The 14,606-nt window shown below is 48.9% G+C and overlaps 1 protein-coding gene across 4 annotated transcripts in view; it reads left to right on the forward strand.

Moving 5' to 3' along the window:
• The window catches only part of SDR42E1 (short chain dehydrogenase/reductase family 42E, member 1), a 98,730-nt gene extending 90,253 nt beyond the window's left edge, over window positions 1-8,477 (forward strand). The window contains exons 1-3 of one of the 4 annotated variants that reach the window (XM_054048528.1): window positions 1,814-2,048; window positions 3,997-4,103; window positions 4,580-8,477. In XM_054048528.1, the coding sequence (XP_053904503.1) occupies window positions 4,036-4,103; window positions 4,580-5,687 (1,176 nt within the window). In that variant the 5' untranslated portion in view covers window positions 1,814-2,048; window positions 3,997-4,035 and the 3' untranslated portion in view covers window positions 5,688-8,477. The other 3 variants (XM_054048531.1, XM_054048529.1, XM_054048530.1) reach the window with 3 other exon arrangements.
• The last annotated feature ends 6,129 nt before the right edge of the window (window positions 8,478-14,606 follow it).

A 14,606-nucleotide genomic window follows, 5' to 3' on the forward strand; every position in this document is an offset into this window, starting at 1 on the left:
ACACAGGCAGTCTATGGCAGACTTTGGGTGCCCAACTTGAAACATCTTGAAGCGCCTGATCTACTGAGCACCCACCTCCTGAAAAATCAGATTTCTTTAAAGGGGTCTCAGACACAGGTGCCAACTTTTCCTGGCGCCAGTGAGTACACGCACCCGGCCCCACCCCCTCCCACTCCCATTCCAACCCCTTTCCCAAAGTCCCTGCCCCAACTCCGCCCCCTCCCTGCCCCAGTGGACTCCTTCTCCAAATCCCTGCCCCGGCCCCTCCTCTTCCCGGAGCGCACCACATTTCCCTGCCTCCCCCCTCCCTCCCAGCTGTTTCGCGGCAGCAAGTGCTGGGAGCTAGGGGGAAAAGTGGGGACGCAGCACGCTAAAGGGAGGAGGCGGAGTGGAGATGAGCTGGGGCGGGGAGCTGCCAGTGTGTGCAGAGCACCCACCAATTTTTCCCTGTGGGTGCTCCAACCCCGAAGCTCCCACGGAGTCGGCGCCTATGGCCTCAGATTGAAATGACTAGTGATTGTGTGTGCCCAAACTACTGGCATAAATCTATATCTCCTGAGTCCAAACACACATAGGGCCTTAACCACAAGGCTTATCCCACCTCTGCTAGTTTCTAACACAGTTGCTTAAAACCATTGTTCATACCAGCCTTGATGCAGGATTTGGCTTTGTAGCACTGGTGATTCCAGGTTTCCCATACAGACTTAATTAGTCAGCATGGCCATCTTCTACACTTATTTAATTGCATGAACTATACATTGTAGCTCGATTTGGACTGCTCCCACAAGACTAGGCTTGGGAAGTTTTGAGAGCGCATCCAAGTTACAACAATACCAGGCTGGGGTACAGAGGAGTCAGGTTGAGCATCACAGCAGAGTTTGAGCATCATGAAAATGTGATATGCCCTTATTCAAAAAACAGACTTCGGTATAGTTCAGAAGTAGCCCTGGAGGGGGTCACTATAGGGAGGAAAGTGGCAGGCTCTGAAAACCACCAACCAGCACTGCGGACCCAGATTTTCTAATATAAGAATCTAAGAGACCAGAGCCCCACAGAATATGTCTACACAGTGCCTTAAACCTGGGCACTGCTCCGGGTTGGGCCCTCTTCCATCCACACACAAATCAGTCTGACTTGGGTCAGTGAGCACGCAGGCCCTGGTTCCTAGGACTGCATTAGTGGGGTGGGCCAAGGCCCGTTGTGACTCCAGTCCACGCCCTGCTATTTTACAGCGTGGGCGCAGCTCATGCCACATACCCCAGCCAGAAGGGCCCCGTGGTGCAGTGCGGACACGTTAGCACGACTGAGAGACCCGGGTCCAGAAGCAGTCAGGCAGGGTTAAAATGCCGTGAGTGTGGACGCTCAAGCCGGGGCTTGGAAACCTGAGGCCCCACGACCAGGTCCCAAAGGCCCGGGTCTCCAGCGTGGGCACCGGGCAGTCGGAGTCCGGGGCTCAGCCATGGGGCGGGACGGGGGTTGGGCTGATAGCATGAAAGACAGGATGGCCAACAACCCCGCGACTACCCATTGCCAACCCCCGACTAACTAGGGCGGCCTCCCTTACCCAGAGCCCGGTTGGCCGCGTCCAACCGCCGCAGCACAGAGCGCAGCTCGCTCGCCTTCAGATTCCCCGCCATGGCCCCGCAATTCCCGCTCAAGGCACGCTGGGAACCGCCATCTTGTTGTACGGAACCTGCAGCTGCGCTTCAAGGGCCCGCCTTCCTGCTGCGCAAACGCGGCTCGTGACTACGCGACCGCCGCCATGGTGTTGTACGGATTCCCAGAAGGCTTTCGGACCCGCCCTACGGAAACCCATGCAGTTCATTACAGCCCATGCTCTGCTCTTCCAGGCCGGCTACGGTGGCCCGGACACGCGCGATTGCTCCGCGGCAAGGGCTGCGCGCGGGTGGATGGGGCTAGGGCGGTGATGGGAGCAGCACGGGCTCTCCTCGGGCAGCCTCCGGAAGCAGCTCACCCCGCGGGCGGGCGGGCGGGGCAGGGCTGAGAGGGAGCGAGCCCAGAACCGGCTGGAGCTGCTGGGAGGGGAGGTAAGGGGGGGGCGGGGTAGAGGGGCTGCATCGTTAGCGTCCCCGGGGGGGGGGGGGTGCAAGCTGGTGCCGAGGGGTCCGCAGGCCCCGCGTGTAGGGAGCCCCAGGCAGGGCCGGCGCTGTGCCTGCTCCCGGCGCCGCCCTGGGCATGGCTGTGCCTTGTGCGCCCTGCTCCCGCTGCACCGATGCGGGGGGCTCAGGGCGCTTTGCAAACCGCCCCCCCCCCGGCCAGGTTGGGGTGGGGGTACTGAACCGGCAGCCCTGGCGTTAGGGGCCGCTCCCTAGGCAGGTGACTGCGTGGCAGTCAGAGCAGATCTGTCCTGGCCTATTACTGACTGCCCGCCGGGGGAAGGGATCAGGGCATGTCACGGGCAGAGCTGGCCTAGCAGGTACGGCAGGTTGTGAACGCCTGTCTCTCGCCCCGGCAGAAGCGAGTCCAATAAAAGAGATTCCCTCATGCGCCTTGTTTCTCAAATCCCCAGCAGCTAAACAAAGGTAGCGTCTACACTACGGCCCTTACAGCGGCGCAGCTGTATCGCTACAGCGGTGCCACTGTAAGGTCTCCCCTGTCGATAGCCACTCTTCGCTCTCCTGCCGGCGTAAATAAACCACTCCCAACCAGCAGCCTTAGCTCTGTCCGCAGGAGAGCGTCTCCTGCCAACATAGCGCTGTCTGCACCGGCACTTTTGTTGGTGAAACTTATGTCGGTGAGGGGGTTGGTTTTTGCACACCCTGACCGACAAAAAGTGCTAGTGCAGACAAAGCCTAAGGCCTTGTCTACACCAAAGGGAAAAGTCGATCTAAGCTACGCAGTATGAGTTACATGAATAGCGTAACTCAAATCGACGTAGCTTAGATCTACTTACCGCAGGGTGCACACTACACAACGTCGACTCCCCTTACTCTTCTCAATCAGGTGGAATACAGGAGTAGACGGGAGAGCAATCAGCAGTCGATTTAGCAGGTCTTTATTACACTCGCTAAATCGACCACCGATGCATTGATCAGTTCCATTAAGTGTAGGCAAGCCCTCAGTGTCAACCACAGCTCTCCTCCTCTGTTCCACTGAATGCATTCTATTGGCCGGCTTCATAGGTAGCATACGTATCTGGATACACATGTTGTGAAGGTTGTGTCCCAGCACATAAAAAAGCCTGCAAATCTTATGTAGACTTAGGCATTTGTATAGGTTTATGTGCATGAGTAGGCCTGTGGACTTTAGTGGGAATGTGTATAAAGCTATGCTGTGCTGAAATCATTGCAGAATTGGGGCCAAGGAAGCATACTGTCTAATGCAGGCCCTTTGTTTTCCCACTCGCTGAGTATTTTAGGGATATTTACATGTAAGTATACAGGTGAAATATACACATAATACTTTGACAGGTATAATAGTTTAGGTAGGGAATGAGTACATCAAGAATAGACCACGGTGCCATTTCTATGTAAAGCGATACACATACAAATACGTATATATGAGTACTTGGTGTATTATCTCAGTACACTGATAAAGCTTCAGGTACATGGATATTTGATACAGAATTGTTATGCAAATTTATTCAGTGTATGAATTAGTGGCATTTCTATAGTACCGTATAGTTTTGTAGTGAGTTTAATTGAATTATTCCATACACACCCGTGTAACATCAGAATATGGCCTAATTAATGAAAACTGATAACTCTCTTGCTTATTTGGCTATTAGTAGTGAGTATATTAGTAATTGTCATATTCACAATGTGGTCTTTTTGTTATTTATTTGTATATGACTTTAGAAGAATAAAGGGATGGGATCTAGTCCTGCATTACTTAGCAGATGATGCAGTCAGTCTCCTAAAATGAAAGCACAAACATATAACTTAGAATGGCTAAATATGTGGAGATGTTAAAATGCAGTGAAAATTATTTTTAATTATGCAGTTTTGTCATGCTTTTTTTTTTTTTAATCTACAGGTCAATTTGCTCAAATAAAGTAGTGCCAAAGGAAAAAGGATGCACTTAGAAAATGTGACCAAGGAAATGGTCCTTATTACAGGAGGAGGTGGTTACTTTGGTTTCCGGTTAGTGCATAAAATATTAACTTTATTTTACATTAAATATAGTAGCAAACACTTTACAGTGCAGATCTTTTTAGTGAAGTGAGTCTGTAAATATGGTATCACAGGGCTCTGTGTTTCTTTTAGTGATTCCAGTGCCTCAAATACAATGCTAAAGATCATGGGATTGAGCCTCACTTGCTCTCATATTGAAAGGCTACCTCTAGTTCACCATCTGCAAAATGAGTACCTGATTTATCGTGTTTGGGCAGAGGTGAGGTCAGCATAACTATGTCTCCGGAGGTGTGGATTTTTCACGGATCCTGAGAGACATAGCTATGCCAATGTAAGTACTCAATGTAGACCTACCCTCAGACAACTCTGACCAGCAAGAATTCAGCACTGAAATAATTTACAAGTTTCTTCTACTCATAGGTGAAATGTTTCATGTATCATTACAATATGTATAGTAGTAACATATGGTCTCGGTCATGTTTTAGTTTAGGTTGTGCCCTATACAAAAAGGGAGTTGACGTGATTCTCTTTGATGTCCTGAAGCCGGTCCAAGCTGTGCCAGAGGGAGTGAAGTTCATACAGGGGGATGTCTGCTGTCTCTCTGAAGTGGAAAAAGCTCTCAGAGATGTAATCTGTGTATTCCATATTGCTTCCTATGGAATGTCTGGCAGGGAGCAGCTGAACCGAAAACTTATAGAAGACGTTAATGTGAGAGGAACAGAAAATATCATCCAGGCTTGCAGGAAAGCAGGAGTGCCAAGTCTGGTTTATACAAGTACATACAATGTAGTCTTTGGGGGCCAAGTTATAGAAAATGGGGATGAATCTCTGCCTTATCTACCACTTCACCTTCATCCTGATCACTACTCCCGGACCAAGTCTTTAGCTGAGATGAAAGTGCTGCAGGCAAATGCCACTGAGCTTGGAGAAGGGAAAGGTGTGTTAAGGACTTGTGCTCTCCGACCAGCAGGCATCTATGGGCCCGGAGAGCAAAGGCATCTTCCAAGAATAGTTAGCTATGTTGAAAGGGGATTGTTTAAATTTGTATATGGAGACCCTCTGAGTTTAGTAGAATTTGTCCATGTAGATAATCTAGTTCAGGCTCATATCCTTGCTTCAGAGGCACTCAAAGCCGCCAAACGGCACATAGCTGCTGGCCAAGCTTACTTCATTTCAGATGGCAGGCCAATAAACAACTTTGAATTTTTCCGACCTTTAGTTGAAGGCTTGGGTTACCAATTCCCAACCATTCGTCTTCCTCTCTCCTTTGTGTATTTTTCTGCATTCCTAACTGAAATAGTCCATTTTCTTGTAGGCCATCTTTATAATTTTCAGCCTCTTCTCACTCGCACAGAGGTTTACAAAACAGGCGTCACACATTATTTCAGCATGGAAAAGGCCAGGAAAGAGCTGGGGTACAAACCTGAGCAGTTTAGTCTGACCGAAGTAGTTGAGTGGTTTAAAGCCCAGGGACATGGAAGAAAGCTCAGAATCTATACTATAAAACATCTGATTAGGGATGGAGGGTTGATCTTGCTGTTGGCCGCAGTGGTGCTCTCATGGCTTCCAGCAGCAGTAACACTCTCTGTTTGAGAGATGTTGAACATTGAGCTTGGGCTCAATGTTTTTATAGGGTGATAAAATATACAAAGAAAATTAAAATAAAATTAGATCTCACTGTGTTCTCTTAAAAAAGTGCATACATTATCAGCGATGAAACTAACTTTGCCAGTTTCAAATGTTTTGTCATTCCAGAACAATGTAATAATACATACCAGAATATTTTAGCATTGGTAGGAAATATGTTTGTTTTATGTCTACTGAAGGGACTATTCAGTTTAAATGGATTAACAGTATTGATGTGTTTTTATGACAAAATTATGTGTATATATTTATAATATAATCCACTGTACATTAAAGTGAGGCTGTTCATTGAAATAATGGCATTGCAGGTTTCCACATAAGCCTCAGTGCTTCCATATCAAATGAGAGGTTTTCTTTTTAACTGAGCCTCTTACATTCTCAACCTTCACGCTGAATGTTAAGCTTCTTTCCTTCTTGCCTATCCTCACAAGAAATAAAGGTTCTGCAGGCCAAATTGGGCCCCAGAGACATCTGCAATCCCATTGTATTCTGGCTATGCCATTAGTGCTTTCAGCAACTTGCCCAGGTATAACTGATTGGAACAGGGTGATGCTGATTTGATGGGTGATGCATAAGAAGAACAGAATCCAGCTCACATGTTTTGAGTTGTTGGAGCAAAGGACTGGAACAATCCATTTGTGTCACTAGGGTAAATAGGTGTGATCGGTGAATACACTAATAGAATGGAACTGCTGATTACAAATGTGACATTTTTTGTGTACAGTCTCTTCTCAAAGTAAAACTGCATTTTCATTTAGCAGAAAGGCACACACATGGTGTGACGGTCAATATGATTGCAAATGGCATGCTTCAAGGTGTATAACGAATAGTCTTAATTTGGCATTTTTCACATTGAGAGGATTATACCCATGATCCTTGCTACTGAGAAGATTCCTGTATCCCCATCTAAATGAACTGTATTCTGAAAAGTTCACACATTGCCCACTCCTAGCCTTCGGTGCACACAGATCTGACCACAAATGAGCTGTGATTTAAGATAGAGGGATATACCTAAAGCTTCCTCATGTACAGGGGGTGGTAAATTCACTCTAATTCCAATTCACACAGGGAATTTTTCCATTAGGATTAACATCAGAAAGGCTGAGATATGCCCAAGTGATTAATCCCTGCACATTAGTCAGTTTTGTCATACTAGATAAGATCTATTGTTTACCTCGTTTCAGTGTGATAAAGGCAGTCATCTACCCTAATAGCTCTTACTGTCACAGGAACAGTGTATTAGGTAGTGTGACAGGATCATCAGCTACACTGAGTATTGGTGGATTGTCTGAAAACATGCTTGGGAATATAAACCTCCAGTTGGTGTCAAGATTTTGCTTAAGAGTTTGTACCACGCGAGTTACTTTTGGTCCTCTCATAATGATCTGGCACACTGGTGTTAAACAGAAAGCGAGCATGTAGTAAATCCAATTTATCTAGGAAATCCGTTAGTTCTAATCCTTACAACTAGTCTTCAGGTTCTGCAGCTCTAATAGAAAGTTTGATGATTTGCAAGCTAACATTGGTGCAGCCATCTTTTCATTCAGAGGCCAAATTCATCTCTGGTATTGAATTAAGTAGAGCTGCATTACAGAAGAATTTGATTCAGTAGGTGGATTTGCTATTAACCAAGCAGTATGGTTTACACAGGAAAAAAAAAAATTAAAAACTGAACTAGAAGTTCTGAGAGTGCTTTTATGGGTTAAAGGTATTAGATGTGTAATGTCTTATTCTGGAACACACTTCCATACAGTGGGCTAATCTGTAGCAATTACTATTACAAAATGCTTGAAGAAGCTCACGTTTGTAGATTTTTCCAACTATAAAAAAATGCTTATTTAAAAATGAACGAGTTGGTTGAAGTGTTAAGTAGCTGAGGGCCTCAGTATTATCAAACAGTTAAACACCATTCAGTCAACTGGCTTCAGATAACACTTATTTTTTGTATTCCATTGTTATTCAAGCTTCTAAAAAGAGTATTACAATCATTTCCTTAACACGTAGTATCACCTCCAAAGGGACTTCATGCTTTTATATGAGGAACTATGAACATTTTATATTATGAAACTTGGAATTCCACTCACAGCAGCACTTTTGAGTAGACTATTTTTCAGTTTACTACACGGGGGAAATACTGACATGTTTTCACATCCATAATTTTGTGAACAACAATTTTGTTCCTGCCCTTTATGTTGACAAGTCAAATTCACACTTGGCTTTTTATCTTAAATTTTAAATAGTCTCGTTTTGAAGTTGGAGCTACCCTAGTTCTGATGTTTAAAAGAAATTCCCCAGCAATTTAAGTTCTGTCATCGCCTGACAGCCTCAGTTCCTTCTGCCTAGACTGCAGAGCTTATCTAGAACTCTGACTCTGAGGGGAGGGTGGGCGGCTAGTGTGAATACACAGGGGCAACTCTTGAACAACACTTATAGTAGATAACCTTTCTTTTTCAAGAGCCAATGCTCCACCTGAGGGATGGTGGCTGAGGAGTTCTTAGCTAAATAGCGGCTGTAGCACCGGTTACCCACCCCTCATTGGGGACATTGCAGTCTGTATATACTGTGTGCTGCCCAACCCCAAAACACCAACATACCCCTACACTCTGTATGTTACCCCCAATGACCAATAACTGACGCTTCAAATTTTCTGTATCGTTTATTTTTTAAATATTCTCTAATAAAATTTACATCTGCTCTTCCCAACTGGGCATCCAAGGAGCAGCATGTGATGAAAGTGTGCATCGAACCTGAAGTTGCTTTGTTTATCTCTACCACGGGGCACCCGCCTAAGCCAGGCCACTGAGGCTGTGATAGCTCCCATGGAACGGGTGTTTAAACCAGGGGGTACTGGTTTCCTAGCTATGATGCAGTGGGGTTCTATACATCTCCTAATCCATGACCTTCATGGGTCAGAGTACAAAGGAGAAGGACGGCACTTCCTCTTTTTCTTATGCCCCTCTTACAGAGAGATTCTCTCTCTTCCTACTTTTACCTTCACAGGCATCTGTAAGGACTTGCTGTGCCAAGATAGACATTGGCAGCAGAGGATAGATCTGGAATTGGTGCCAGTGGTTACTATGCCAAATGAAGAATAGGCACTGAGGGGAGTTCTTCCTGCATTGTCACTATGGCTATTGTGCCTGAATAGACTGTACTGGTTTGCTCTTCACTGCCACTTTCAATTTAACCAGTGCCAGGCAATGCCAGATAAGGGATTCATTCTTAGTGGAAGATCAAGGAAATTCCAGTCTTGGGCCCATGTTAGAAGGCAGCACTGAGGCCAGAGCAGCGAAATAAGTCGTGCCCTGTGTTTGAGGATCTTGGCTCAGAGCCTCGGAGGCAATGAAAATCTGTGCGTTTTATTATGCCTCAATGACAACTTTGCTGGGAACCTCAGGGAGATGTGCCAAAATCTTGAGTGAAAAGATTAACCAGTGACATTATTTCTAACGAGTGAAAAAGCCTGGATGGCTGTCTGGATAAAGATTATGTATAGCACTGGATTGCTTGTAGCCATTACTTATAAGAGAAGACCTGATCACTTCAACTAGATTATTTGCAAGAGTAAAGGCTCTGGGATCAGGTCCAGACTCTTCATCCAGGATGAGCAGAACAGTGAGGAAGGTAGTCTTTTCATGCAGTGAGACAAAATGCACACAAACCAAAGCAAAAAACCCCAAAAGCATATGATTTGCTCGAGGACCTCTCCCCAGTGCCTGACCAGCCTATGGAACTCAGCTGGATACAGGAGAACGGCACAGAAGCAGGCAGGATGCAGGAGGAATCATTCTCTGCTTGCCTACGGAGCAGGTCCACAGCCACTACTCCCTTCTGCTCCCTGCAGGTGGAAGGACATGTGGATCCACAGAGTGGCAGATCCTTTAGCTCCAGACCCTTTTCCTGACACATTATGCACAGGTAGAACACACCATCTTCCCAGCCCCCCAAAATAGCCTGCTCACCCACTCCCACAACCAGTTAGCTGTATGTGAGTAATATGGGGCTAATGATGCTGACCTCCCTTTGTACAGCACTTTGAGATCTATGGATGAAAAGCACTGTATACACTAGCCCATACTAGATCAGCATTTGGTATAGTCAATACTTCTGTCTTCCAGCTCTTCCTAGTAAATACAGCAAAGGACTGGTGATAGAAAGGAGTGAGGGACACCCTGCCTCTTTCAATTTTCAAAATCAAAATAGGAAACCTGCAGCTTATTAAGAAAAATACTTTTAAACATCCCCAAAAATCAGCTGCAGATGTTCCATTTCAAATGTTTTATGATGATCCTTCATCTAAGCCAGCGCCACATTTTTTTTTCCTTGTGCACCTGGGTAGAGATAAAAAACGGTTACTCACCTTTGTAACTGTTGTTCTTCAAGAGGTGTTGCTCATATCCATTCCAATTAGGTGTGCGCGCGCCGCGTGCACAATCGTCGGAGAATTTTCTACCCTAGCAATACGCAGTGGGTCGGCTGTGGAGCCCCCTGGAGTGGCGCCTTCATGGCGCTGGATATATACCCCAGCCGACCCAGCGCCCCCTCAGTTCCTTCTTGCCGGCTACTCCGACAGTGGGGAAGGGGGGCGGGTTTGGAATGGATATGAGCAACACATCTCAAAGAACAACAGTTACAAAGGTGAGTAACCGTTTTTTCTTCTTAGAGTGCTTGCTCATATCGATTCCAATTAGGTGACTACCAAGCCTTACCTAGGCGGTGGGATTGGAATGAGACATCGCTGTGTGCAAAACCGCTGATCCGAATGCAGCATCGTCTCTGGACTGCTGTACAAATGCATAGTGAGCGGTGAAGATGTGGACCGATGACCAAACCGCCGCTCTACAAATGTCCTGGATCGGGACATGAGCCAGGAAGGCAGTCGAGGAGGCTTGGGCTCTCGTGGAGTGGACGGTGAGGTGCGGCGTCGGGGCACCGGCCAGGTCGTAGCAAGCACGAATGCAGGACGTGATCCAAGAGGAGAGACGTTGGAAGGAAACCGGTAAGCCTTTCATCCGATCGGCCACTGCAACGAAGAGTTGCGTTGTCTTCCTAAATGGTTTCGTACGCTCAATATAGAAAGCAAGGGCGCTGCGTACGTCCAATGAGTGCATACGCTGGTCTTGATGGGTGGCGTGCGGCTTAGGATGGAAGACCGGGAGGAATATATCTTGGTTCACATGAAAAGCTGACACCACCTTGGGAAGAAAGGCAGGGTGGGGGCGAAGCTGCACCTTGTCTTTATGGAAGACTGTGTATGGAGGCTCAGACGTGAGCGCCCTGATTTCAGAAACACGCCTTGCTGAAGTGATGGCTACAAGGAAGGCTGTCTTCCAAGATAGGTAAAGGAGTGAGCAGGTAGCCAATGGCTCGAACGAGGGCCCCATGAGCTTGGAGAGAACCAGGTTAAGATCCCACGCTGGAACGGGTTGGCGCTGCTTTGGGTATAGCCGGTCTAAGCCCTTGAGGAATCTGACGACCATCGGGTTAGAGAAGACCGAGGAAGCGTGTTCTCCTGGGTGGAACGCCGACATAGCTGCCAGGTGAACCCTGACCGAAGATATCGCCAAGCCCTGCTGTTTTAGGGATAGGAGATATTCAAGTATAAGAGGAATAGATGCCTGCAAGGGGGCATGGCCCGCTGCTCGCACCAACAGGAGAACAGTTTCCACTTTGCTAAGTAAGTGGTCCGTGTAGAGGGCTTTTACTTCCCAGCAGAATCTGTTGCACGGGATGTGAGCCTCGTAGCTCTGTCCGATTCAGCCATGGAGCATCCACGCTGTAAGGTGGAGCGATTGCAGGTCGGGGTGACAGAGTCAGCCGTGGTCCTGAGAGTTCAAGTCTGGGCACAAGGGAAGTGTGATCGGCGTTTGTACCGATAGCTCCAGAAGCGTGGTGTACCAGTGCGGTCTTGGCCAAGCTGGAGCGACTAGAATCATACGTGCCTTGTCTCTGCGTAACTTGAGCAGCACCCTGTGGACTAGTGGGAATGGAGGGAAAGCGTAGAACAGCTGGTCTCTCCACGATAGGAGGAAAGCGTCCGACAGGGAGCCCGGAGATTGCCCTTGGAGGGAGCAGAACACATGGCACTTCCTGTTGGCTCATGAGGCGAACAGGTCGACCTAGAGAAATCCCCACCTCTGGAAGATGGAACGGATGATATCTGGGCGAATTGACCACTCGTGTGTCTGGAAGGATCTGCTGAGACAGTCCGCTAGAGTGTTCTGGACTCCAGGGAGGAACGATGCCATGAGGTGTATCGAGTGGGCAATGCAGAACTCCCACAGGTGAATGACCTCTTGGCATAGGAGAGATGACTGGACTCCTCCTTGCTTGTTGATGTAGAACATGGCCGTGGTGTAGTCTGTGAGGACTGACACGCAATGGCCATGTAGGAGACCGAGAAATGCCTGACAGGCTAGGCGCACCGCCATCAGCTCTCGAACACTGATGTGCAGAGCTAGTTGGGATGTGGTCCACAGGGCCTGGGTATGGTGCTCCCCGAGGTGAGATGAAGCGTCCGTGACCAGGTTCAGGGAGGGTTGTGGGGCATGAAATGGCACTCCTGCGCAAACTGCCTTGTGATCCAGCCACCAGGTGAGAGAGGTCAAGACCGAGTTTGGAATCGTGACCACTATGTTCAGGCTGTCCCGATAAGGACGGTACACCGACGATACCCAGGCCTGAAGTGGGCGAAGCCGAAGTCTGGCATGCCTGGTTACGTAAGTGCAAGAGGCCATGTGTCCCAACAGGCCGAGGCACGTCCTTATTGTGGTGATCGGAAAGACCTGGAGTCCTTGGATGATGTTTGTGATGGTGTGAAACCGAGTGTCTGGCAGAAGAGCTCGGGCGAGTCTGGAGTCTAAGACTGCCCCGATAAACTCTATTCTCTGGGTTGGCTCCAGAGTGGATTTTTCTCTGTTGAGTAGAATGCCTAAGTTGTGGAATGTTTGTAGTATTATCTAGACGTGAGCTTGAACTTGCTCCCTGGTGCGGCGCACCAGCCAGTCGTCTAGGTACAGGAACACCTGTATCCTTTGTCGACGAAGGTATGCTGCCACGACAGCCATGCATTTGGTGAACACTCTCGGAGCCGCGGACAAGCCGAAGGGAAGGACGGCAAATTGGTAGTGCACATTGTTTACTAGAAATCGAAGGAAGCGCCTGTGTGGGGGGTAGATTGCTATATGAAAATGTGCGTCCTTCATGTCAGGGCAGCATACCAGTCTCCAGGATAGGGATGATGGTCCCCAATGAGACCATGCGGAACTTCAACTTTACTATGAATTTGTTGAGTCCGCGTAAGTCTAGAATGGGTCGCAGACCCCCTTTTGCTTTGGGGATCAGGAAGTAGCGGGAGTAAAACCCCCTGCCCCTTAACTCTGGGGGAACCTCCTCTATGGCCCCCATAGAGAGGAGCCCAAAAACCTCCTGTGTAAGGAGATGCTCATGAGAAGGGTCCCTGAAGAGGGACGGGGAGGGGGGGAACGAAGAAAACTGGAGAGCATATCCCCTCTCCACCGTGCGAAGGACCCAACGGTCCGAGGTTATAAGAGACCAAGCACGGTGGAAACGGGAGAGGCGATCCCGAAAGAAAGGAAATGGATCCTGGGTAGTGGCTGGCACGCCGTCCTCAAGCGCACCTTCAAAAGTTTTGCCTAGGTCCTGAAGGTGGTCTAGGAGGGCCTTGGTTCTGACCGGGTTGGGGGCCAGTCGACCTGCGTCTACCACCTCTTCCCCGCCTTCTGGGGAAGTCCTGTCTCGGACGAGGAGGAGGAGGAGGGTAGAACCTTTGTGGCTGGGGCCTAAAGGGCCTGCGCTGGTGTTCTGGGACATGCATCCCCAGGGAGCGCATGATGATTCTGGAGTCCTTGAGGCTCTGCAACTGAGAGTCCGTCTTGTCCGAGAACAACCCCTGGCCCTCAAACGGCAGATCTTGCAGGGTCTGCTGCAGTTCTGGCAGTAACCCCGAAACCTGGAGCCAGGAGACGCGTCTCATGGCTATCCCAGACGCTAGTGTCCTGGCAGCCGAGTCCACTATGTTGAGGGAGGCCTGCAAGGAGGTCCTAGCCACCTTTTTACCTTCCTCCACTAGGGCCCTGAACTCTTCCCTCGAGTCCTGGGGGACCAACTCTTTAAATTTACCCATGGAATTCCATGAGTTGTAATTGTACCGACTCAAGAGCACCTGTTGGTTTGCGGCTCTGAGCTGCAGACCCCCCCGAGTAAACCTTGCGTCCAAACAAATCGAAGCGTTTGGCATCCTTTGATTTGAGCGCTGCCACCTGCTGACCATGACGCTCTCTTGCGTTCACTGAGGAGACTACCAGTGAACACGGCGGAGGGTGTGGATAGAGGTACTCATGGTCTTTAGAGGGGACAAAGTACTTCCTCTCTACACCTCTGGCAGTGGGAGGGATGGAGGCTGGGGTTTGCCATATGGCATTAGCGTTAGCCTGGATCGTACGAATGGGCAACGCCACCCGGGATGGGGCATCAGCTGAGAAGATGCTCACCACTGGGTCCTCCACCTCCACTATCTCCTCAGCCTGTAGGTCCATGTTCCGTGCCACCCTACGCAACAAGTCTTGGTGGGCACGGAGGTCGGCCTGAGGCTGTTGTACCCGCCACCGCCTCATCTGGGGAGGATGAGGACGACTCCTCAGGGGGTAAAGGATCCATATGAGGGTCCGGCTCTATGGGTCCCTGATGTGCAGGATCCCCTACACCGGGGTCTGGGGCCTGCGTGGGTGTCGGCACTGGAGCCTCCATGCCCCCCGGGGGAGGACGGGAGATAGTGGCCTCAGGAACCCTGGGCTCAGAGTGTGCCGAGCGAGAGGCCTCTGGTGGAGCCCCTTGAGCTTGGTGATA

The sequence above is a fragment of the Malaclemys terrapin genome, chromosome 14 (assembly GCF_027887155.1).
Source record: "Malaclemys terrapin pileata isolate rMalTer1 chromosome 14, rMalTer1.hap1, whole genome shotgun sequence".
NCBI classification, from domain to species: domain Eukaryota; kingdom Metazoa; phylum Chordata; order Testudines; family Emydidae; genus Malaclemys; species Malaclemys terrapin.